The following is a 24,065-nucleotide window of genomic DNA, read 5'->3' as shown; positions in this document are numbered from 1 at the left end:
TGTAGCAACTTGTTACAAACACCTGTGTGTTTTATTGTTTAGATGTAAAGAATTCCTAATCTAGAAATTGAATGCGGCGGGTCCTTGGGAAAGTTATCTCTAATCCCCGATTCGCAGCGATAAAGAATAACCCGGACAGAGGTTTGAATATGTGATGTGAATATGTAAATTAAGTACCTACCTACTTAGATACCTAGGTATCGATGGGTAGGTAGGTATATGACTAGTGACTACTCTTTATCTATAAAAAAAAAGAAATAGATCATTTTAAATAAAAAACATAATTTATACTATATCCTCCTATAAATATCTAGTATTAAAACAAACTAAAGTTATAAATAAAATTCTTGAATATTCAGTAAAAAAAATTAATGCTTTAACATACGAAGTATGTAAGGATTGTAAGTAATCTGGGCTACATGAGTACATACTCACATACATACATACATAGTATGTACTACTAAGTGCTTAGTACCTACTAAGCACTTAGTAGTACATAGCAGGTACCTATATGTCGGTCGACTATTTCTTGGATTCGAAATTGGTAAGATTTTTATAGGTAGGTTCTTAGATTAGAGGAAGTGTTTAAATTGATTTTTAGCTCATTTGCCTCCCCTTTAATTAACGACAAAACACAATACTATATAGTTAATTAGGTAAAATTAAGTTTTTGCGTGATTTTTTAAAAATTTACTACAAGAATACAAATTGCCTTGGGAAACTGATGACATAATATAGAATAGAATCCTGTCTCAGTAACAACAACTGATTAAAATTAACAGAACAGAATATTCAACAAAATGAATGAATCTTAAAAGCAGACATTGACTATAAGTTCGGTCTTGAGTAGGTACACCTCCGGTGAGCGCACAGATGCGGCCCATGTGTGGCGTTTTCTCCGCGCCAGCGACGCCGCCCTAGCCAGGGTCTCCATGGACCACGCAGCAATGTGGACTTTGACGAAATTCGTATAACAGAACAGAACAATATCAAACTTTTAAAAAGAAAGTGTATACAACTAAGTAGGTACAAGAGTTATTACGTAAGTTACGTAAGCTAAGTCGTATTTATTTACCAAAGAAAATAAAAGTTTGTCACGGATTTTTTTTATTGGTTAAACCAAGGACCTGAAAAGCCTCTTCGGATGCAAGGATATAAGATTATTAGCAGTGGCTTTCATATGACGACACAGAAATCTGATAATATATAAGACATCAATAAAATTTTAATTACAAATTACAATGCAACAAGCAGATAGGTACTTAACTTTATTCAATAAACAAGTTACTTTGAAAATAGGTATGTAATAATTTGTAGGTTTTCCTTTAAATCTTTTTACCTCTTGTTCTAATGAAATATATTCGTCCAGTTAGTTGTACCTAATACATTTGACATAATAGACTGAGATCCACATGTTATTTGACGTTTTTAAATAAATCCTGCAGTGAAGTTTGTTGCGCCGCCGGTTCTTCTTCGCTTGTGTTTTGAAAGTCGGCGGTAGACTTAGTTTTATGTAAATTTCGACAAATGTAAGGATATGTAAGGAGTAATGAGACATCACTAAATGTAAGTAGTAGGTACTTAGGTAACTCGGAATTTAATGATCTCACTAATCATGGTTACCTCAGCCTCGCCGGTATTGTCCGGCGTTCACACGAATTGTTTTGTTTCAGTAGATGCCCGGTAACGCAACCCCAGCATTCCTACCTACTCGGAGCCGTGCCAACTAATTACACGAATAAATCTAAATATCTTACGTTATACACCAAACAAATTGGACAATTTAATTTACAACGTGCTGTAATGTGGTTGAAAGTTATTGAATGAAGAGATTATGTAAATCGCGTTAATATTAAATTCATATTTCAGATACATGGAACGTTATGCTCCTTCACGCAAATAGGTAATTGACGTCGGTAGGAAGTCTGCGAAACTTAAGTGGGATTGGACGGGCCATGTAAAACGCATGGCGCCGGAAAGAGATTATGGGCCAGAAGAGTGACTACTTGGGTCCCGACTGATGGGAAAAGATCGCAAGGCAAGCCGTAGGTGCGATAGTCCGACGAATTGTCGGCCTTCGATAAAGAATGGCAACAAGTGGCGAGGAATAGAAGTGGTTAGAAACAAAGAGCTTGTCCAGCAGTGGGACCTGAGAGCTAGGTACATACAAAACCTACTAACCTACCCAGTGAAAATGTATTTATGTACCAAGTTTATTTTTCTATGTTTCGGTACCTATCTTAATCGTTGTCAATAAATATCGGTAAAATTATATTATGTGACGTGACATGATGTGACTTGTATTGTATAGAATAATTGGTATAATATGCCTAGTTGTTAAACTTAAACATTAGGTAATAAAATATATATGTCTACTTTGGGGAAAATTTAATTTCCTTCAATATTTTCGTTTTATTCGAATCAATAAAATATCATAAACAATAACATAAAGTAGGTAATAAATCTTTGGCATTTAGACATATTGTCATATAAATATTTTTGGCTGTTATGTATATATCAGCGTAAAATTCCCTTTACATTTATTTATTTGAATAATAAGTTATTGTATTTCAAATCGCGAAAATGTTTTCTTTGAAAGCAGCCCGCGTTGATGCGTTTAGTGTCTTCTTCCGTTCTTACTAAAGACGATATAGGTATCTCTTATATTAGCCGAGTGTGCCGTGACGAGCGCGACCAGTCATCGATGGCAATAAATATATTGAGAAATAATTTATTTTCAGCTAAGAGTGACTGAAATTGATTGTGTCACAAAGGAAATTATAGGTACCTAGGTAGGTCGTGATTAAATAGCAAAACTTTCATAAATTTTCGAGTAAAAGTCCGTAATAATTCTAGACACATGCTTTTCTACTTTATTAAGTACTTATATTTTGTTTTCTTAATTTGTTAGGTATTTAATTATAGCTTGAACTATAAATTCGACGTAAACGTAGGATTCAGTGATGATCTCACATATCATTCGGTATCGAGGAGTGGTTTATGTCACGTTGTATATTAATGTGTCTGGTATGGTAGTACAGTCAACCACCAGTCAACAGCATAACAACCTACATAAAATCATAGCAAATTCACCCGTATTATAGCCGCATAGAGGTTGCATGGTGACTTGAAAATTGACATGCTGTTGACTGTAGGTACATTTCAGCTTCACATCCCATATACAGTGACGTCACGTATCCTGAGATGCTGGATGCTGCACACCGATAGAAGACCCTTGTTGGATCGAGTTACTTGATAAATGTAATCTTATTTACCCATCTTATTTAGTTATTTAGAAATCTCACGTTGTTTTTGGCCTTAGTGACGATTGGGTTCTATTTAAATGATTTTCAAGAATGGATACTATTTTTGCCCAATCGTCGCCCAAAAACATCGGAAATTTCGGAAACAACGTTTTGAAGACTTAAATTTCAAATAAACTTTTTAGAAAATTCCGTTCGTGGTTAATGTTTGACTTGGTTTGAACTACTTAAGTACCTATAACATTTGTTTTATTTTCAACAAAATTCAACGATAAAGTACTTACCTACTTACTATGAAAATAGTTTAAGTATACAGGTACTACATGTTAGAACGTGTAAGAAAAAAACGGACTTTAGTTTAAAATGTCCCTCCCCCACTGACCGTTCTGAAATGCATAATGGTATATTTCTGTTTATTTCCGTGACTGACAGACTGTTTATCTTTAGCCGCATTTACGATCGTGCGATGAATTATTAGCCGTCCAGTTAGTGACAAGCTGTCTCCGGCAACTAAATAAAACTGAATATAGCTAATACAATATTTGTACTCGTTTCGTTATTAACTACGAGGCGAATGAATGGCGTGACATATATATTGGATTCACTCAATCAAAACACTGATGAATATGTAGAATCTTCTATAGGGTTTGGTATAAATACTCTACCCTACTTTAAGGTCCTGTCTTGGATATACTTAGGTACAAACTTAACTTTAGTTATATCCCTAGAAACAATTATACTGCATTTCCACCACAGAAGTGAGGCTACGTTACTACCGATAGGTAACTAAGTATGCAGGTATATCTCGATAAAACCGCCCAAGAGCAATTCTTGCTAACAAATAGTTCCATAGCATACTTATATTTATTTTTACTTATATTTTAGATTTCAATTTATATATTTTTATTTCACTTATACAGGCCTAGTTGAAAATCAGCGCTGTGGCTCATGCCTCACTATGTAGCTGAGCTGGTTACCTTTTCGGCTTCCGAATTTTCCTTTATTATGTTCTTAAAAAATTAGGTAGGTAAGTACATACATTTTTGCATAGTTATGTACCTAATTATGTGTTTTGTTTAGCCGAATAAAGTTTTTCTTTCGTTATTTAGTTACTACAAACTTATATGGGCACGCATTATAATGCTAATGCATGCAATACAAGTTTTTGATGCTATGGAACCCTTCCGCATAGTGTTGGCGCTCTATGGTCAACTATCGATAGTTGAGGTAATGCAATAGTATCGGTATTATTGCTCTGGTGGATATTAGATAATGTCATCGATACTATCGATCAAATCGATAGGTTTTTTTTTAAATCTGGCAACAGAGACAGTTTTATGACAAACGTCAAGTTGACAGCACTGTGCATCGTGATTTGACAGTTCGTTGACATTGATTACCGTTAGATCTGTCATATTGAAATAGGGACATTGCAGTTGCCTGCGCTTGCGCTTGTTGTGCGTCAACAATTCTAAAGTCAATATTATTTTCTTATAAAGTTATGAATTAAACTATTCGTATAAGAAGTTATGGCTGCTGGAGAATCTTTTTTATCATGTGCTGCGACCGTGGAATGGATGACACCTCAAGGATCTATACTAAGGAAGGTTGCTTATAAGACGGCTTCATTACGTCTCATTCGCAATGAATTTAGAGAAATGTATTTGGAAATATCAAGTGATAGAACCGCGGATATTCGTCTAGCGTTGAAAGGCATTAATGTCTTCAAAAAGTTTATGGCAGAAGGTAAAGCAAGTGTGAAGTTTCAAGAAGTAGGTTGCACGCTTTTCATCTCAAATGCGCCACCTACTAATCTTGTTACATTCCTAAGGACGTTATTTGTGAAGATGACTGGTGATAAAGAAAAGAAGACTGATACTACGCCTGCTAAACAAGGCATGAGGGCCAAATTGTTAAGTGGTAAAGCTCAGAGTTTTGAAGAAATCAGTCCAGTCACAATAGGTGATTTGCAAACTGCAAAAAGTAAAATACCTAAATCAACACTGACTACTCCATCTCCGCCATCGAAAAAGCGAAAATTAGAGGATCAAGCTCGAGGGCCAGCACCCAAAAAACTATACTCTCCATCACCTCTGACTACAACTAGTGCTTTAAATCCAGAACAGCATAGGGTTTTAGAGGCATGTGTTAGTGGGAAGAATGTTTTTTTCACGGGTTCTGCAGGGACTGGCAAAAGTTTCCTACTGAAGAGAATTGTGGCAGCATTACCTCCTGATGTTACAATGCCAACAGCATCAACAGGAGTAGCAGCTTGTCACATTGGTAAATTCCTAACATAATTAATTAATGTGCACTGATTTATTTGTAATTAAAAAGTCTTATCAATACTACATGCAAAAATGAAGTCTACATAATTTATTTTTACTATGTTCATGAGAATTAGTTTAAATATAAAACAATTTATTTCATTTTCAAAGGTGGAACGACTCTTCATGCTTTTGCTGGTATTGGCGATGGCAGTGGCTCCATTGAAGTGTTGAGAGAGAGAGCTGCTAAATTTCCTCTGGTAGCTCAGAAGTGGAGGAAATGCAAACACCTCATTATTGATGAGATCTCAATGGTTGATGGCACTTTCTTTGAGGTAGTTGAAAGGAGTTTTCACATATACACATTATTCTGTCCTTTTATAATTTTGGATCAAAAATTAATGTTTTTCCTAAATTTATATTATGTATATGGATAGAATAATGTACTTTTATGTAAAGCTGAGAATAGATGTTATTAAGTAAAGCTGAAAAATATTTATTTATGTAAAGTTAAAAATAGATGGTGATAATTCTTGAATGTAAAGTGATAACTTAATAACTCTTCTTTCAGAAATTAGAAGCTGTAGCTAGACATGTGAGGAGAAATGAAAAGCCCTTTGGAGGTATACAGCTAATTCTGTGTGGTGATTTTCTACAGCTGCCTCCTGTAGTGGAGAAAGGGAAGTCGGGAAAGAGGTTCTGCTTCCAGACACAGTGCTGGGAAAAATGTATTGATCTGTGTTTTGAATTGAAAGAGGTGCATAGACAAACTGATAAAGAATTCATTTCCATTCTTAACAGTATAAGAATAGGGCGGGTGACTAAAGAAATAAGCGAAAAGTTGCTCGGTACTGCAAGACAGAAGATTGAAAGTGATGGCATTTTAGCTACTAGATTATGTTCACTTACAAATGACTCTAAAATGATAAATGATTCAAAATTAGAAAATTTAAAAGGAGAAGAAAAGGTGTTCTCTTCTCAGGATAGTGAAAATTCAACCAAGATACTTGATATGCAGACTATTGCACCTTCCAAATTGGTACTGAAAGTTGGTGCCCAAGTAATGTTACTGAAGAATATTAATGTAAATGCTGGTCTAGTCAATGGTGCAAGAGGAGTTGTTGTTAGGTTTGAAGAAGGGTTGCCAGTTGTAAGATTTAAAAATAAAAAAGAATACATGGCAAGAGCAGAAAGGTGGTTTGTCAAAAATTCTAATGGATCGTTATTGTGCCGTCGACAGGTGCCACTGAATCTGGCTTGGGCATTTTCTATACACAAGTCCCAAGGACTTACTTTAGATTGTGTAGAGATGTCATTGTCAAAAATATTTGAAGCTGGTCAAGCCTATGTAGCTCTAAGTAGAGCTCAGAGTTTAGATACATTAAGAGTTTTAGATTTTGATTCTCGACATGTTTGGGCTGATCCAAATGTCTTAGAATTTTATCAGAAATTTCGGCGGCGTCTTCAGCAAATGGAAATTATTCCACTAGGGCGACCTCTTAGTGACAAGACCAATAAAAAAGGAAAGTTAAGAGAAATTATTGAGAAACAATTAAGACAAAGATAGAAGAAATTGTCTAATTTTGATTGCAAAATTTTGCAGTATAGTTTTAATTTAAGACTGAATCTTTATGTATTAACATTAAAGTCGATCAAGTAAAATGTAATAAAATAATAATTCAATAAAGTTTTGTATTTATTCTTATAATTTATTTATTTTTTTAATATAATGAACATCTATATGTGGAATATTATTTGATACAACTTATCTATCTAGCTTCAACAGCAGTCAGTATTTCTATCTGCTCTTCAAGAGTAGCATGTTTCTCTTGAAGACACTTGACAATATATTTCATATTGTCAATGTTCTGCTGCATCTCCCTTTTGCTTTGGGTTGACCGATCCAAATTCTTCTGAAGCATATCTATATGTTTCTTGTTTTGAGATATTTGTTGTGTGAGTCTTGCATTCAAATGCTCTTGTTTCTTTATCTCAAGCCATAATCTCACTTCTAACGGTGTATCATTTTTACATTTCAAGGTGTCTGATACATAGTTGTCAACATTTGGTTCTTTCAACCGGCTTCTGCAGTTTTTAACATCAGCGATAATTTCTGTTTGTGTCATTTTGCCCAAAATTTTATCCACTTTAGTTTTAGGCTTTGTCAAAGGGGAATTATTCTGAAAAATATCATTTTTATTTTACCATCGCCGAAAATTTTAACTCATTAAAAGTAATCAACATGTTAAAATATGTTTTAGCACAATTTGAACTTAAATTTATAAAATCTAAAAAATAATTTATATTTTAATAAATAAACTTAATTGTTCTTACCATAGCTGACTGAGGAGCAACATCATAAAATATGTTAGGGATAGCATTTTCCGACAACCTCCTCTGAGAATCAAAATATTTGTTCTCGAAATGCCTGGAACATATCTTGCTTTTGGACCAATCTAATATGCTGCATTTGTTTTTTAATGCCTGTAGCCATTTAGTCCTCATATCATTGTTGGTTGGACAACTGCAATAAAAACGTTACATACGTGACTGGAACAATCATAACTGGATGTTTCAAGTTGTAACTTATTATTAATAGCTCATATCAACAGACTCGAAATTACTTTTGATAATGATTAATCTCCAGTGAAAAACAGGGGTTTTACTGGTCCCACAGAAGTCAATCGAGATAAAGTTCTATGGGTTCTATTAATGGTAACTTACGAATGAAACGTTACACCAGGAGGTTTATTGTAGACAGTAATCTTGCATTTGGTTACAGCACAGTGTGCGGCCGTCGACATTGCTTGTCGTGTCGATTCGATTTGCCCGTTTAAAATCACAAAATAAAACACTTAGGTAGTTTAACTTTTGTTTGGAAAAACTGAAAAGCTCGATTGATTTCCAAATTACTTGATTGTCAATGTCAAGTCAAATGGCTTAACGTTACAGGTACAGACTATATTTATTTTGCAACTGGCAACTTTTACACTTTTTCACAAATATTGTTCTTTCACGCGCATATAAAAACATTACATGCTTTCACGGAACACAAATATATTTCATACCGTTATAACGTAGTCGATTAGGGCTGTTCATAAAAAAAGTTGGATATTTTAACCTAAAGTATGTTTTGTCTTTTGCTGTCAATAACAAATATTGTAAACTGCGATAGTGACAAATCTATGCACAGCCATACGTTGCAGTCGTCGGGATTACCAATATAACATCAGTAGTCACCACAGATCAACAAAAAGAAAATACCTGGGTAGTCACAGCTGAATCCAAAAAAGTGCCAACTGAAAAACAGACCGCTTCCTGCCTGCACAGGTAATAAAACTAGATGGACTCTGATTCCTAGTTGGACGAAGTCGACCGCGGGAGTGAAAAAGTAGCGCAGCTGTCATGACGCGTTTTTCAGTTTTATGTCGTAAAAAGAATCAAGGACATGAAACTTCCAAAATGATGGCTTCAACTATTTATAAATGGGATGCATTTTTAAAAGACGGATAGGCTTTATCCACTAAGCTATAAATAATAGGGCTTTCAGCGCGCAAGGAGAGGTTTGGCTACAGATGAAAGGGACAGCATATATGTACTTCTTGGGAGTACTAGCTCCTATAGCTTCATGGCTTTATCTAACAGATGGAAAAGTGTATAAAAATACATTTCAGATGTAATAAATATTATTTATTTAACCAATTAACATTTTCATAATAAATATGTGGGATGATTTATAAAAAACAATGAATTCTATATTTGACTAACACTCTGTGTAAATACAACAAGAGAAAATCCTTTACTAAAGGTTCAAGTCTTTTCATGAGTAATTTTCCATTATATATTTGTCAGCTTAAAATATAATTACATCTGGTGAATAAGAGAAGTTGTAATTGTGATCATAAAACAATATTATATTTATTTATTTATATGTATTTTGATAAACTATAATTCCAATAGTCTGTATGAATACATAAGAATACAGCGACCAGAGGTTCCCATTTTTGGTTCGCAGATCATTTATTTAGTAGCATTTTGTTTCAGTGTTTTGTATGTCTAGTACATAGGTACAGTCAACAGAACAAAGTTACCCTGCATGAACCTCTTTGGCGCGGTAATAGCGGTGAGTTTGCAATGAATTTCTGTTGACTGTACAATGATGCTAGATCAATACTTAATTGCAATATTGATATTCACCCCAACCCTCTTATGAAAGTTATAAAACCGAATTTGGTACCAATTGCTTCGTCAACGGACAACACAGAAATTGTATGAAGATTAGACGTACTAATATCAAAATCTACGGAAAACTACGAAACGGCAACACGCACGATTCAATCAATACTTCACATTGTGGAGAAAAAAATGTTTGTGACCTCCACCAGAGAAGGTGCCATGGAGGGCAGTCGCTTACGATGTACTATTTGTGTACGATGTATGTATTTATGATAAAAATGAGCAAGTGAAACGTCGTAAGCGATTTCCCACCATAAGTTACCTTTTCTCTTGGAACGTTAAAAGTGGTTTAAACTTATTTAAATAAAAGGGTGATGTTATAAAATATAGCATCATCGAGTTTGTATCCAATAATACAAGTCTAGAGCATTGGGGCTAACTCAATCTATGTTATTTTGTCCATGTGTTTACTTATTTATTGTTAGCGGCCAGTTCCGGCTCGGGTAAAACCATAATAAATTATATACCTGAACCTTCCTCCAAAAACTCGTCCGGTAATTTTTGACACATAGCGTTCATAAAGATAGACACACACGCGACGTTTTCCTTATTTTTACATATTATAAAACAAAAACTTCAGCCGCGTCTGTCTATTCGCGATAAACCTAAAAACTACCGGACCGAGTTTTGTACGGTTTTTACTAATATACAGTGTGATTAAAGAGGTAGGTTTAGGTGTACAAATTATTATATTTTTACCCGAGTTAGACCGGGACGAGCCGGTAGTCTTTTTATATTATATATATCATAATAATTTTATTTTGTATCAAGTTAATCGGTGACGCTTATAGCTACAGGCGGTATGAACCGCCACACGTGTCCGCCCTCGTCCGCACACAGGCCGCAGTCGTCAGAGGCGAGCAAGGGCTCCGCGGAGGAGCAGCGGATGTCCAGCTTGTACTCGCCCGGCGTCAGGAACACCACTGTGCACTCGTGGTAGGCCCTGCCGGACTCCGCTAGCGATGGTACCACCACTCTGCGAATAAACGTGAATTGGTAAATAAATCATTTGCGATTCAATAGGAAAGCCGAGTCAATTTGAGATAGGTACATCTCACGTATTTTACAATATTTTATTCAAGTACACCGGTCCAGATATTTGTTTGTAATCAAATCTTGTAATTAAAATTTCACCTACACTCCGTTTGTCCAACACAGTTGAACATTTCCACATCGCATCATTTTCCATGACAATGCATTATTAAAATAAGGATGATCTATGGTGCACCCAGGATCGACTCCCAACTTTGGAACGACAATAAAAGCTTGAAGCTAAAATGAGATTAATGAAGAAATCAATTGCCTGAACTGAACTGATAGATGGATTGTCCACTTTAGGACAGATTCGCTAAATATACCAACTTATATTATTGCCTGCAGTTGCGAGTCGACTGTCTAGCTTGTAATTCAGTTCTACATTGGTAGAACTGAATTACAAGCTAGATCTGTGCAGTTCTACCAAGATTATAACGACGTTATAATCTTGGTAGTACTGCACAGACATACATAGCTTCTTTAAGGCCTTCTGCATGTGGTTGCTGACGACCACTCTGAGTGACAGACACTCTTCAGCAATGCATATTTTTTTTTGTTTCCTTATCTTGTTATTGCTAACACTAGTAGTTTTATTCAAAAAGGACTTAAGAATAATAATAGCTAACGTTGTCTACTTGAAAAGGCGACCTTATAAGAAGCGGTTTCATAAGTCGCTTAAAGACATCAATTACATTGCTATACCAACTTGTTATTGCCCGCAGTGGCGAGTCGACTGTCCAGCTTGTAGCTCAGTTCGCCGTTGTTATAATCTTGGTAGAACTGCACAGATATACACAGCTTCTTTAGGGGCCTCTGCAGGTGATTGCTGACGGCCACTCCGAGTGACAGACACTCTCCCGCCGTGCAGGAGTACTCTTCTTGAGGCTTTATGTGCTGTTGGTTCAGGCTAACTTCTGCAACGATTAATTAAGGATTTTTAGTTTAGTTTTCCGCTCGTTGCATGGGACTGCCGAGGATCGCGCTGCGCTATTTTAGGTGTGGTATTTTATTTTAAAAAATAACTTACGATTAGATAATTTTTTTATTGTGTTAATTAAAAGTTACCTATACGTTATTATTGTGTTAGTATTTATTCGGTTAGGTTTGTAGTTTAGTAGAAAAAATATTTTGAAGCATAATTTTGTCCAATTCAAATTTGAGTATAGGAACCGAGTAAACAGAGTGTGAAGTATAAGTTTGCATTTCACTTCTCACTTTCGAGTCGATTCCAAGTGAAACACAGTATCACCGACTACGAACATCGACTCGATAGCGAGAAGTGAAATACAAGTCCGCACTTCGCCATTTCACTTGGAAAACTTTCGACGGCCGATAAGCCCCCAAATGATACAGACTCAAGTTGCCTGCAAGTGCTAGTGACTGCGACAGCGCCGGTTGCTGCTGATGTGCGCCGAACACAGCTCCAGGCTGTTGATGATCTAAGTAAATAAAATAATCAAGTGGCATATACAGACCCCAGTTGAGCGGCGACATGCGCACGATGTCCCGCATGGCCTGCGAGAGCGTGATGCCGCGCAGACTGGCGCGGCCGCACGCGGCGCTGAGCTGCAGCCGCCAGCGCAGCCGCGCGCTGCTGCTGATGTGTTCCGAGCACGCCAGCTCCAGGCTGTTGCTCGATGACTGTGTGCTTATCGATTTTGTGTCCATGTCTGAAAGTAATAATTTCAAGTTTATTTTGAGCCACGAATTATGTGACGTATACGCCACCTCCAGACTATTGATCGACGAGTGTGTGCTTTAGTGTAATAAAAAAATGTGTTGCACTCCGGACGGCAGAAGCAGAAGGTGAAGTGGCGGCAGAAGTGAAAACACGAATATTAACGTTGTGCACTTTTGACGTCTTACGAATTTTCGATCAGGGTCACGTGTCCAAACGCGAGTTAAACATTTTTTACCCATCACAAAAAGTGCACAACGCCGCAAATAAAGTTTTCACTTCAATAAAGGTTCTGTAACGAATCACGCTATATAATTATAAATGCGACGTATATGTTAGCTTCAGGTTGTTGACCGACGAGTGTGTGTTTATAGATATAGTGTCGGTGTCTGAATTAATAATGAACATTTATGTTAACCACAAATGAACCAGCTTATTATACTAATTTAATATATAATTATAAATGTGACGATACGTCAGCTCCAGGCTGGTCGAGAAGTAATGATCATAATGTTCTTGTAATGAACTAAATTAATTGAATATTATGATAATAAAGCTTTTGTAATCGTACTAAATCCTACTGAGGATGTATGTGTGTAGTGCTAGAACCTCTATATAGAGATAGGAAAGCGGACTTTAGTCACCGACGATCAACGATTGAAGAACGCACCGGATTAGAGACTCACCTCAACTCATTGAGGGAGTCAGATCGATATATATATACTTCCATACTAATTTACAAATGCAAAAGTCTGCCTGTCTGTTCCGCTTTCATGGCCAAAACCGCTGAACCGATTTTGATGAAATTTATTTATACATATAATTAAAGACGCCCTCTAAACATAGGCTACATTTTTGTTTTTCATAAAATCACCCCCACTTGACTACAATATGGGGTGAAAGTTAGCGTGAATATTATTTCAGTTTCAAAATGACGCGGGCGAGGCCGCTGGCACTGGCACTGGCACAAGCTAGTAGAGATGCGATCAGACCATGTTCCGTGTCGCGGGGCGGTGAAGCGGCAGTGAAGGGACAGCGGTCGAGCGGCACGGGCACGCGGCGCGCCTCGCCGCTCTCGATGAGGATGCGGCGGCGCGCGGCGTACTGCAGCTCCAGCTCCTCCGCCGTCAGGTTGCGCACGTCCAGCACCAGGTACAGCTGGCTGGGACTGAAACCGTATCTCATCATGAGGATTCTCACGTGCTCATATACACCTATCACGCAAACGAGAAATTGCTAGACGGAAATTTTAGTTTAGAAACGTTGACCTCCGTGCCCCGTGCCTCGGGACCTCCGACTCCGGAGTTCCCGGGGTCGATCCCCGGTCAGGTCAAGATGGAAATTTATCTTTTTCAGATTGACCTGGGTCTTGGATTTTCATATAAATATACATACGTATATGTTATAGAATTGTATCGCTGAGCTAGTATCTATAACACAAGTCTCGAACATATTTTAGTGCTAACTCAATCTGTGTGATTTGTCCCTATATATTTATTTATTATTACATGCAATCGTAATTTTTGTTCATTTCTCATGCTTCTTCTCACGCTAACTTGTAAAAGTGAATATATATAACGCACCGGAAAATGTAAATAAGTGAATATATGTGTCTTACGTTTCTGCCGGCAACACGTCCCAATGCGTGATGGACACACTGGGCAGCAGCTCTAGATTGATCTGCACCGTCGACTGGCGACAATGCATCTCCTTGCCCACGCCTCCGGAATATCTTATCACGACCTGAATCGAAGACAAAATTGTCCTATTTATATGTTAGTAGGGACGGGAAATAGCATAATAACAACTTTATTTTTGCTGCATAGGAAACCATTATGCAACCGCAAATCTCTTCTCTCACTCTTATCTGAGCGATTTCCAGGTTTCTGGGTGTCGGGGTTCAAGACCCACTTCCTACGTTTCGCTTCCCCTTCGCACGGACTTCGGCATCCTTGATTGTTAGACCATTGGCACGAATACTTGACGACATAAAGGCCCAAGATGTGCCATCTTGGACTTGCCCATTCCGATCGCGAATATATATATGTGTCCGCAAACACTTGCGGACACATATATTCGCGATCGCGATTGCGGTGATACACATCACTGTTATATATCTTATTATTGTGATAAACTATAATATATACCTGAGCCTCAATTTGCCTTCCTCTTGAGGGCGGCATCACGGAAATAGGAGCTGACCAACTAGTTGCGTGGGAGTTTGTTGACCTGAAAAAAAAAAGTTGTGTAAGCAAATGCTTCCTTCCCACAATAATTATTTACTTTCATACTTGCATGTTTCAGGTTGCATTTATTGCGTAAAAATAAATCTTTATATTTAAAAGACTCGAGAGAATGGCCGGCCGCCTGCCTGACAATTGACATCCCTCTTTGGGAATTATCCCTTAGTAATCTATTGCGACATTCACGAAAGGATATGGAGTGTTCCTACTCTAGGGCGGAAACCACCAACCACAAAGAAATTCTTTAATTCTGAAAGGTAAATTAATACCTACATTTGTCATTTTATTTACAGATTGTAAACTTACCTAAAACTCGAAGTCCTATTAGGCATAAGTCCGCTACTCAAAGACGTTTGCTGGTTCGAGCTTTGAGTAGGCAAAGACGTCTGCGTATTAGGCACTGGGGAGCCCACCCTTGAGGGGTAATTCGACGTGAGACTGTTAGGAAACAGGTTGTCGCCCCCCACTCCCCCTGGGTCCAGGAAATCCGCTTCGCCGTAAAGCTTCAAGTTAATTGTAGCTGTCTCGTTTGGGGGTATAGGGAGCTGTGATTGGATGTCTTCGTTGGAATATTGGAACACTTTCGATTGGAACTGGGCGTCCGTGTTTGACTGAAACAGATATCATAGTCAGAAAATAATACGCATGATAACAAATAGAAATGGGAGAAGATTTTATTAGTAAGTTAAAAAAATATATTTTCTTTATTATAATTATCATGATAGTAAAACTTGTATGTTTGTTACTCAACTGCAAAAAAGCTGTGATAACACAAAACATACACCCGAGGCGCTGTTTTTTTTTTGTTAGTGCAGACTTTCATGCTTTTGTTATTTTTACATAAATAACATTGATAAAAGTAAAATCATCTTCTATTTAATCAAGTTATTAGTGGTCAGTAACTTGAATGACCATAACAAACAGAAGCATACGTCCACGAACATTAGATGTTGAACTAAATCTACATACACAGAACAGAAACAGTTATTTATCCGGAATGAAAGGTACCCTGTGTCCTTCTCCACACTTCAAACTACATACATATATGCCAAATTTCATGAAGATTGGTTGAGTACATAGAGCCTGAATAGGTAACAAACTTACTTTCGCATTTATAATATTAGGATTAGGGTAATACGGAATAATATTCCTCAATCACTATCATTTTAATAAGAAAAAAAAATACAATAAAAACTAACCTGAATAGCGATATCTAAATATTCTATAGGCACATTACTAGTGTTAGTTATCCTCATAGTGCAGTCAGTACTCTCTCCATTGTACAAGGACAAATTCGTCACACTGCCAACGTTTTCTAGGCTCGAGCATGTCGAACTTCTAGAGGGCGCCACATTCGTCTCTATGGTTATCGTCGGTAAACTAGGGATAACCTCTATGGTGAACGACGCGGGGAATTTGTTGGGCATTGGCATGTTTTTCAGTCGACAGTTAGATTTTACACCCAAAGTGTGCGTGGAATAACCGAGTATTTGCAACTCGCCCACTTCTTTTGGCGTGCCGTGGAGATTTACTGTATGGAAGTGAAAAGTATTGTGAATAAAAATTTATACATCAATTCGAAGTATTTGTTCGAAGTATTCACTTTCTGTCTACGCAAAAGTCAGTGTCACTGTCACTAATACTAGTGTCAGATTTTATTCAAGTTTCCTTTCATTAGAAGCAAGTAGTTGTGTAAAAACTATTAACATGAGTCAGATTTGTATACAAGTAAACTCATTGGCACGAGTAGGTTTCGAACCTAGTACCTTTAGATCACAGGCAGACGGTCCTAACCACTGGACCACCATCGCTTCTGTCTGTATATATTCTGTGCTCTAATTCACTGCATTGTTCAGTGCTTTACAACTGCGGTTCACATGCCTATGACCACAAAAAAGTAATGTACAGTCTGCCACAGATAAATCTAACACCCCTCCACGATTTGAACACCATCTCTTAGGGGGTCAGATTTCTCTGTGGCAGACTGTACCTCCACGAAGGGTATTGTATTTTTTTTGTAAATTATGTTACCTGTGGTCGGGGTGTCGGGTGAAAGTATGATTGTCTCTGGTATAGACTCGAACACGACGCCGGAAGTGAGGAGCCGCATGTTGGACACCTTGAGCTCGAACGGCAAAGGATTGGTCAGCTTCATCTGAACCTCGCATATATCGTCCTCCACCCACAAGTATTCTGGAAGGTTATCGTGCTAGGATATTATGCTATTTTATGTTATTTAGTTTTTGCGAACAGAAATTATTATTGTGAATAACAAGCAATTTTTCCTCTATTTATTTTGAGCATAGATCGACAAAAAATAAATAATATTATATATAATAAATAATATTATAATATAATATTTCAAATAATAGCCGCTATTCTGTTAAAATCTATATATCTCTTATCCTCTACAGCTTATCCTCTCTATCCCATACAGCAGCCAAGCCACCTGGCTTGGCTGCCTGACGTCAACTCTCTTTGTGAATGCTGTTGTTGTAATCCTATACTCTTCTCGTAAGAGATCCACGCAAAGATATCGTGTGATCATAGGAACAGGGTGAAAAGAATTTAACAAAAAGAACTCAAAAACAACATTATTTTTAAATAGTTATTCCTTTAACCTACATTCCGTACTAAAAAGTACAAGGAAACACTTACCCATTTTCCCTTCATCTTTTTTATTCTTCCTCTCCAAGCTGCCAAAGTGTATCGGTGTAAATATAAACGGTCCGGGCTGAGGCTTCAGTTTGACGAGATGGGGTGCGCGGGGCGCGGGCGGCGGGCGGGGGGAGAAGGCGCGGCACTGCGGCACGTGCGTGAGGTTGGCGGGGGGGATCACCTCCCCTGTCTCCAAAACCAGCGGAACCGGTCCGCCTTCGCATTGAGCTGACAATGCCTGGAATATTTCATCAAGTAAAACAATGCCATATGCCATATATGTAAGAACTTTGTTAAGCAGTGAAAAGTAATTAGCTAAGTAATATATACTTATTTATATGTGGTTATTATACATATTTTGTATATTATATTATGCATTATATAGAACATTTTTTTTCAATTTTTCTTTCGCGGGTCTACTGATACTTAGTTTCCTATTTGTAAGTTTTATATTTACATTACTATGTTGTGTACATAAATAAATAAATAATATAATTAAGTAATTCCGAGTTGGCAATGTGCGTGTAACACAATGTGGTGTTGCAGGCTATAGGCTGCGATGACCATTTCCCATCAACTAGGGCGCATGCCTGATTTTTACTATGTTTTTCTTAATTTAAAATATCCTCATAAAGGCTGGAATAACACAAATATCTTAAGCATGTTTCAAGTGAGGAAACAAAAAAATGAATACCTGTAACTGTATGGCCATGTCTCTCTGCTCCTGGCGGGACAAATGCGGCCACATGGTCTGCAGCAGGAACGTCATGTGTCTGGTGGCCAGCGCCGGGTGGCCCATGCGACGCGCGGCCACCACTAGCTCTTGGAGTAACTGGATTTGTAGCGCCGGCCAACCTATTCAGATATTGTTTACTACTATGCGAAAGCGAAACGGGCATGATTGAAATGAGTCATTTGGGTGTTGATTTTTATAATAAAAAAACCTATGTTTGAACTACATGCATACCAATTTTCATCTTCAAAATTTAACAGATAGACTTTCTTGACAGATTAGAAATAATATGTACAGCTTACATAAAGATTTCTTAGTTAAAATCCCATTATAATTTGTATTATTTTGTATGTCATTCAACATAACGGACAGGCAGGTATCTACTAAAAAAAGGTGACGACACGATTGAAAACACGTGGTAAATATGCCAAAAAATTATCCACAAAAATAATAAGCTATTTGTCTAATAAAGTTTTGTATCGGATAACAATCGTTCATGCAATGTGTCTCGATTCAAAGGCATTCTTCGCGATCGACGGGATAAGAAAAGGTTAGGTACGTAAAAACCCTTACCAACTTGGTGCTGTATGACGTAGTTGGGGTCCAAGCTAAGGCGGTGTCCCGGGAAGCTGTGCAGCATCAGGTAGTAGCACCGCTGCCAGTCGGGGTTGGGGTTGTGCGCGCTCACTTGCCGTGTGGCCGCTAGGCGTTGGCAGAACGCCGCTTTACGTAAGAAGCCTGCAGAATCCCATTCATATTATAAAGGCGAAAATTTGTATGTTTGTTACTTCTTCATTCTCAAAGTGCAGGCCAATTTTTATAAATTTTGGTTTGAGGTAGCTGATACTTTGGATAAATACATAGGTACTTTTATCTGGAAAGTACGAGATTCCGGTAGGATTTGGTCAAATAGTTTGAAAGTTAATGGCGCTTTATATTGTAGAATATGTAGATGGCGCTACTGTGCATAAAAACACAGCGGTGTGCAACTTGTATAAGTATAATTTTACCAAATCGCATTTAGGCGACTTGAATAAAACATAACACTAGTCAGTGTTAGCAATAACACACTTGCAGAAGGTATTGAATAATATGACACGCTCGGCAAAATACACGGAGATTGTGTGGCAATATTTATATCATAATATCAAAAATACAAAAGATACTTACCAATTTCTTTGTATAATTCCGCGAGAGTGTCGAATCTCTGTATCTTTTCCTGTTCGCTCAAAGTTAAGTTAATAAATATTACGTTTTGGAGAAAACTGGAGGCATGCAAACTGTTGTTCTGTTCAACCGCTATTCTGGCCGCCTTGAAGCAGGCTTCCGTTTCTATTATACCGGCATTCTGATATTTACTATAATGGATAATAGCTTTCCGATATTTCTCAGCGATTTCTTCACCATTTAAAAGATATTGAATATTAATTTGTGACGGTTGTCTTGGAATGGACGGCAGTTCTGTGCCTAAGAAGGACTTCTGACTTTGATATTCGATGTCACTTGACGATGCTAAGGACTCCGAATCAGCGTTGTCAGTCTCAGATTGTCTTGATGATGTTTCCACACTTTCAGACGATGACGGAGTCAATTCGCTTGGAGGGTTCACTGGACTAGACGTTTTGGAAGATCGCAAAGGCGATGACGTAACTTTGTATTTCCGGAACGGTTCATTTGATTGGTATAGGGATAGCGGCTTCACTTTGTTTGGTGAACTCTCTTGCAAACTCGCGTTTCGTTGAAGGGGCGTGGAGTTCCGTAAATTCGGATAGAGAAGTATGGCTGATGCTGCGCAGAGACCTGAAATAAATTGTCTATGTCAAGGAAAAAAAAGTTTTAATTAATAAAGAGGATTTACTCAAATAGAATGTGATTTTTTGTAACAAATAGAATGAAAGATTTTTAAACTAGAAAAATAAAACAAAAGCATTCCCAAACAGGGTTGATGTTAGGCAGGCCACCGGTCATAAAATCCGAGCTGAATCATCAAAATTCAAAGATTAGGTAAAAGGTATTCTTATATAGATACGCAACGTAAATTGGGTAATTTGTGGGCGAGCGATATATTACCTTCTTTAGCCGCAGCTAGCCACAGCCAATCATTGACGGCCTTCAGTATCTCCGCCGCGTTGTGGTACAGACTCAGGCTGTCTGCCACCAGTCCCGCCTGCAGCGTCAGATCAGCTAAGTTCTTTGTCACTCGGCCCATGCAGCGCTTCTTGTTGTTACGGGACTCCATGTCAAGGCCTGGGGTAAGATAGAAGTTATTAAAATGAAAGAGAAGGTTAATTAATTAGTGTGTAACAAGTTTTGAAAAAAGAGAGTATTATGTTTAAAAACAATCGGGCACGGTGTGTGGATTCCTACAATATATGCCCATGCCCACTTAAAAGCATGCCCAATTATACAAAGAACTTTTTGTTACAGATAACTCACTCACCAACAAAGTCTTTCTTCTCAAAAGGAGCCAAAAGAAGGGATACTTTCTCAAGTTTCTCTTTTGCCCTTTCAAGACGTTTTGACTCCACCACCCAATAAAGTGCGTTTATCAAATCAGCTACATTTTGTTCCAAGTCTGGCACGGGGTCATTTTCGCCATAGAACATGGCTGTGGTTTTGAAGTTAGAAGGAGTTGTGAAATTTTCTTCCTGCACTGGATACGAGGCATTGGAAGAAGTAGATTGTGGAAAACTTTCTGAGGATGATAAGCTGTCTGTTGGTTCACTTGGTATTGAAGTCCTAAAACAAAAAAATAAATAGATAAAACATTAAGTTTATGATTTTTGCGGCGTGTGGTTCCCGCCCTAAAATAGAACCACTACATATCTTGCCATGGATGTACTAAGAGGCGATCAAGGGATAAGTCATCTGATAGGCAGCAACAGAATCTTCATTCAGAAAATTCCCATAAAGGGTTGACATTAGACAGGTGCATGTGTCTATTGAAGATTTATTTTCTACACAGACCTGCTCAGAACCTTGGCTTAACACAAACTTTTGTGTTCACCTATTTATAATTCCATTCTAAACTACAACAAGACGGCTATAAGAACTTATTTATAGCCATCTTGTTCATAGTTTACATCATAAGTTATATAAATGTATATTTTTAATATAATTTTAAAAAATTAACAACTAATCTTACTTCTCACTTGCACTTCCATCTCTGAACACCTTATCATCATCAAACATGTAAGTCTCCGGTTCCTGCTCCGGCTTTTTCATATTGCTGAAGGGCCCAAACATGAATGCCCGTGAATCAAACAGGGTGTTACTATATTTGACCTTAAGAGATTCATGGACCCTGCACACTTCATTCAGCTCCACTTGGTTTGTGAACTTACTTAATGTTATCAGGCCTAAGAGACGCCTGAAATAAGTTTCAACAATTATAAAAAAAATATTATTCATATGATTAAGATTTACTTTTTAAATTTGGTATCTTGTTACAAATCTTGAAAATTGATATAATAAATTATTATCATATATTTACAGGATTGTCATAACATGTTAACCCCATTATACATATACTTTTTAAAGTTAATGTTGTTATCAAACATAACCAAATATCTATTTTTTTCACAACATATTCTTTAAATGTTTGCATGTATTAATATAATTAAAAATTATAATATATTTTATATCACACAACACCCATATTGGCAAGAAAACTCATAATTACCTGTGGGTTTGAAAGTCTCCCCAGTCATTGTTCTCCACTGGATAATCTCGTACATAGCGTACCCAAATGTCTCTTACTTGACCATTAGAATCTAAAATATTGAATTTAATTCCAATTATGATAATTTACAAGATAATCAAGTAATTAAATAAAACTAAATATCTTGATAAAAACAACTAAAATTGAATAAAAATTTGAATCAATAAAGAACAGCATTCATTATGTAAAACAATTATCCACCTAATCCATATGGTATCGGAAGTATAAAACAGTTACATACCAGTAACTTTGATGTTATTGACCTTTTGTATCCGCTCCCATAGTTTGTTGAAGTTCTTCAGCATCCCGCCTATACCTTTTACCAACACCAACAGGCAGGCATGGTGCTGAGCGTGCTGCGAGTAGTCAGGGTGCGACATCACCGACTCTCCAGGTGCATGTGATAAAATATAGCTCACAGAAGATCGCATTGATATCTCATTTGATGTTTAACTGGGCTAAAGACACGTAACTACGTTTGTTCGCATGCCATTAGAATAGATTAAGATATGACTATGTAGAAATTAATGATTAATCGCCCTGGTTTCGCTGCGTTAAAATGTAATATAATTTAATTGAAAATTGTTATTTGAATTTTATTTAGGATTCAATTAAACATTTATATTGGGCGTATTTTGACTTTGACATATTGACATTACTTAACAATGATGTGATGACAGTGACGTGTCGTTTTAAATTGTTCAGAAATAAAAATAAATATTCCGCCGTGTCTATAAAAAAAAAACATTGTGATCTAAGAGCGTAATATTTCCGTTGCGCATTGGCGAATTTCAGATTTGATTTCATATTCATGAGCTTAGAATTGTTAAGATTTTATTTTCCATTAGTCAATAGCTCTACAAGATTGAGCTTGAGTTATATGAAAATAAATAGATATATAAGTATAAAGTTATGCTTATTGTCTGCGATGAAAACGAAACAATATTATGTTATATGTTATGTTGCAATAAACCCAAGTTAGGCTGATAATAAGTCATGTCTATATGTTAAAAAAAAAGTCTAAATCCGTTTATTTTCGAGAAAGGTTCATAAATTCCCAATAACTAAGAAATTCTCGGCAATCACTTTTTTGTTACCGGCTGTCTGAAAAAATATGGGCTGTCATTGTCATGCATGTCATGTCAAAAGAGTATAAACATAAAATAACCTCAAAATTAGATCGATTTGCTATTGAATTGAAACGCCGAGAAGTATTATTTGTTACAATAAAAAGTACAGATGGCTTCAAAAGAAGGAACTGATAAAGGAAAGGTTTGTAAATTGATTTGTAATAAATGAGCTATTGTTTCTGTCGATGTTGGTATTCTTATGGAATATTTTTCTACTTCAGAGTAGCCAAGGAGCAGGAGATAATAAAGAAAAACGCAGAAAAGAATCTATACTCGACCTTAGCAAATATCTGGAAAAAAGCATCCGTGTTAAATTTGCTGGAGGCAGGGAAGCGGCGGGAATTCTTAAAGGTTATGACCCCTTGCTGAATCTAGTTCTGGACAATACTACGGAGTTTCTCAGAGGTTAGTTTCTAAAGTAAATTTACAGAAAGCTTCAATTCTCTTGGAGTTTTGGTTTCGGAAAATTCACCATTTCATTGTGTTATGAACCATGCCTTTGTTATCTACCTCTAAATGCAATTGTGCCTTTGTTACTTATTATCCTAATGTGAGCATTTATTTTTATTATGAACTGAATAAATGTTGGTTGGCTTTAGATAATAGTAACCTAGACTACAAAATAAACTTACATTAAAAGAAAAACTTTCCAGAGTCAGCATGGTATGAGTGAGTGGAGAAAAAGAAATAAATAAATACATATTATTATAATTATAATATGCCTACAATAAAAAAAAAATAATATGGTGATCTTTCTAAAGCAACACACCCATTCATTTTGTAATGATTTTTAAATAGAAATATATATGAATAAATTTATTTTAATGTCATAATTTACTTGTTCCTATTTTTTTAATTTCAGATCCTGATGACCCTTACAAACTGCTTGATGACACAAGAGCCCTGGGTTTGGTGGTATGCCGAGGTACTTCAGTAGTTCTAATATGTCCTATGGATGGCATGGAGGCCATACCAAACCCTTTCATTTCCCAAGAGGGATAGGTTTATGCTACTTTTGTAATGTTTAATTTAAGGCTGTAAGTAAATATAAGATTTTTTTACACATAGATTTTGAATTGACATTATTATTATAATTTGTTG

The 24,065-nt window shown here is 36.8% G+C and overlaps 4 protein-coding genes and 1 long non-coding RNA gene across 5 annotated transcripts; 3 read left to right on the top strand and 2 right to left on the bottom strand.

The window, feature by feature from the left end:
* The first annotated feature begins 4,676 nt into the window (after positions 1 to 4,676).
* On the top strand, positions 4,677 to 7,233 carry Pif1 (Pif1 DNA helicase). Its single transcript, XM_053754872.1, has 3 exons — positions 4,677 to 5,546; positions 5,702 to 5,865; positions 6,102 to 7,233. Exons 1-3 carry the CDS (start codon positions 4,793 to 4,795, stop codon positions 7,095 to 7,097), a joined length of 1,914 nt encoding a protein of 637 aa, XP_053610847.1. The 5' UTR covers positions 4,677 to 4,792; the 3' UTR covers positions 7,098 to 7,233.
* Positions 7,209 to 8,462, bottom strand: LOC128675453 (THAP domain-containing protein 1-like). The gene is made up of 3 exons (XM_053754879.1): positions 8,255 to 8,462; positions 7,865 to 8,054; positions 7,209 to 7,710 (listed from the first exon to the last, which is right to left on the bottom strand). Exons 1-3 carry the CDS (start codon positions 8,332 to 8,334, stop codon positions 7,300 to 7,302), a joined length of 681 nt encoding a protein of 226 aa, XP_053610854.1. The 5' UTR covers positions 8,335 to 8,462; the 3' UTR covers positions 7,209 to 7,299.
* Positions 8,463 to 9,203: 741 nt separating this feature from the next.
* brun (brunelleschi) lies at positions 9,204 to 22,483 on the bottom strand. Its single transcript, XM_053754870.1, has 18 exons — positions 22,076 to 22,483; positions 21,796 to 21,886; positions 21,259 to 21,483; positions 20,554 to 20,852; positions 20,184 to 20,360; positions 19,284 to 19,913; positions 18,687 to 18,851; positions 18,075 to 18,235; positions 17,381 to 17,618; positions 16,754 to 16,915; positions 15,922 to 16,253; positions 15,029 to 15,333; positions 14,627 to 14,708; positions 14,098 to 14,222; positions 13,472 to 13,647; positions 12,277 to 12,471; positions 11,508 to 11,715; positions 9,204 to 10,742 (listed from the first exon to the last, which is right to left on the bottom strand). Exons 1-18 carry the CDS (start codon positions 22,263 to 22,265, stop codon positions 10,538 to 10,540), a joined length of 3,966 nt encoding a protein of 1,321 aa, XP_053610845.1. The 5' UTR covers positions 22,266 to 22,483; the 3' UTR covers positions 9,204 to 10,537.
* LOC128675456 (uncharacterized) lies at positions 10,649 to 11,625 on the top strand. The gene is made up of 2 exons (XR_008405283.1): positions 10,649 to 10,762; positions 10,925 to 11,625. It is a non-coding gene; the product is annotated as an uncharacterized LOC128675456 (long non-coding RNA).
* Positions 22,484 to 22,976: 493 nt separating the features above from the next.
* LSm7 (Like Sm 7) lies at positions 22,977 to 24,024 on the top strand. Its single transcript, XM_053754880.1, has 3 exons — positions 22,977 to 23,106; positions 23,186 to 23,369; positions 23,827 to 24,024. The coding sequence occupies exons 1-3, from the start codon at positions 23,074 to 23,076 to the stop codon at positions 23,964 to 23,966; spliced, it is 357 nt and encodes a 118-aa protein (XP_053610855.1). The 5' UTR covers positions 22,977 to 23,073; the 3' UTR covers positions 23,967 to 24,024.
* Positions 24,025 to 24,065: the final 41 nt, after the last annotated feature.

The sequence above is a fragment of the Plodia interpunctella genome, chromosome 14 (assembly GCF_027563975.2).
Source record: "Plodia interpunctella isolate USDA-ARS_2022_Savannah chromosome 14, ilPloInte3.2, whole genome shotgun sequence".
Taxonomy (NCBI): domain Eukaryota; kingdom Metazoa; phylum Arthropoda; class Insecta; order Lepidoptera; family Pyralidae; genus Plodia; species Plodia interpunctella.
The sequence above is the reverse complement of the archived record's forward strand: the minus strand, read 5'-3'. Positions and strand labels throughout refer to the sequence as shown.

What these genes read in the sequence shown, in the direction of transcription:
- Pif1 (XM_053754872.1), top strand. Translation starts at nt 4,793, where the DNA reads ATGGCTGCTGGAGAATCTTTTTTATCATGTGCTGCGACCGTGGAATGG. An exon ending in AGTAGCAGCTTGTCACATTG is followed by an intron (nt 5,547 to 5,701) that starts GTAAATTCCTAA and finishes TCATTTTCAAAG; the next exon opens with GTGGAACGACTCTTCATGCT. An exon ending in TTGATGGCACTTTCTTTGAG is followed by an intron (nt 5,866 to 6,101) that starts GTAGTTGAAAGG and finishes CTCTTCTTTCAG; the next exon opens with AAATTAGAAGCTGTAGCTAG.
- LOC128675453 (XM_053754879.1), bottom strand. Translation starts at nt 8,334, where the DNA reads ATGTCGACGGCCGCACACTGTGCTGTAACCAAATGCAAGATTACTGTC. An exon ending in CCTGGTGTAACGTTTCATTC is followed by an intron (nt 8,055 to 8,254) that starts GTAAGTTACCAT and finishes TTTTTATTGCAG; the next exon opens with TTGTCCAACCAACAATGATA. An exon ending in TTGCTCCTCAGTCAGCTATG is followed by an intron (nt 7,711 to 7,864) that starts GTAAGAACAATT and finishes GATATTTTTCAG; the next exon opens with AATAATTCCCCTTTGACAAA.
- brun (XM_053754870.1), bottom strand. Translation starts at nt 22,265, where the DNA reads ATGCGATCTTCTGTGAGCTATATTTTATCACATGCACCTGGAGAGTCG. An exon ending in CAATAACATCAAAGTTACTG is followed by an intron (nt 21,887 to 22,075) that starts GTATGTAACTGT and finishes TCAATATTTTAG; the next exon opens with ATTCTAATGGTCAAGTAAGA. An exon ending in CATGTCGCCGCTCAACTGGG is followed by an intron (nt 11,716 to 12,276) that starts GTCTGTATATGC and finishes TAATCGTTGCAG; the next exon opens with AAGTTAGCCTGAACCAACAG.
- LSm7 (XM_053754880.1), top strand. Translation starts at nt 23,074, where the DNA reads ATGGCTTCAAAAGAAGGAACTGATAAAGGAAAG. An exon ending in AAGGAACTGATAAAGGAAAG is followed by an intron (nt 23,107 to 23,185) that starts GTTTGTAAATTG and finishes TTTCTACTTCAG; the next exon opens with AGTAGCCAAGGAGCAGGAGA. An exon ending in TACTACGGAGTTTCTCAGAG is followed by an intron (nt 23,370 to 23,826) that starts GTTAGTTTCTAA and finishes TTTTAATTTCAG; the next exon opens with ATCCTGATGACCCTTACAAA.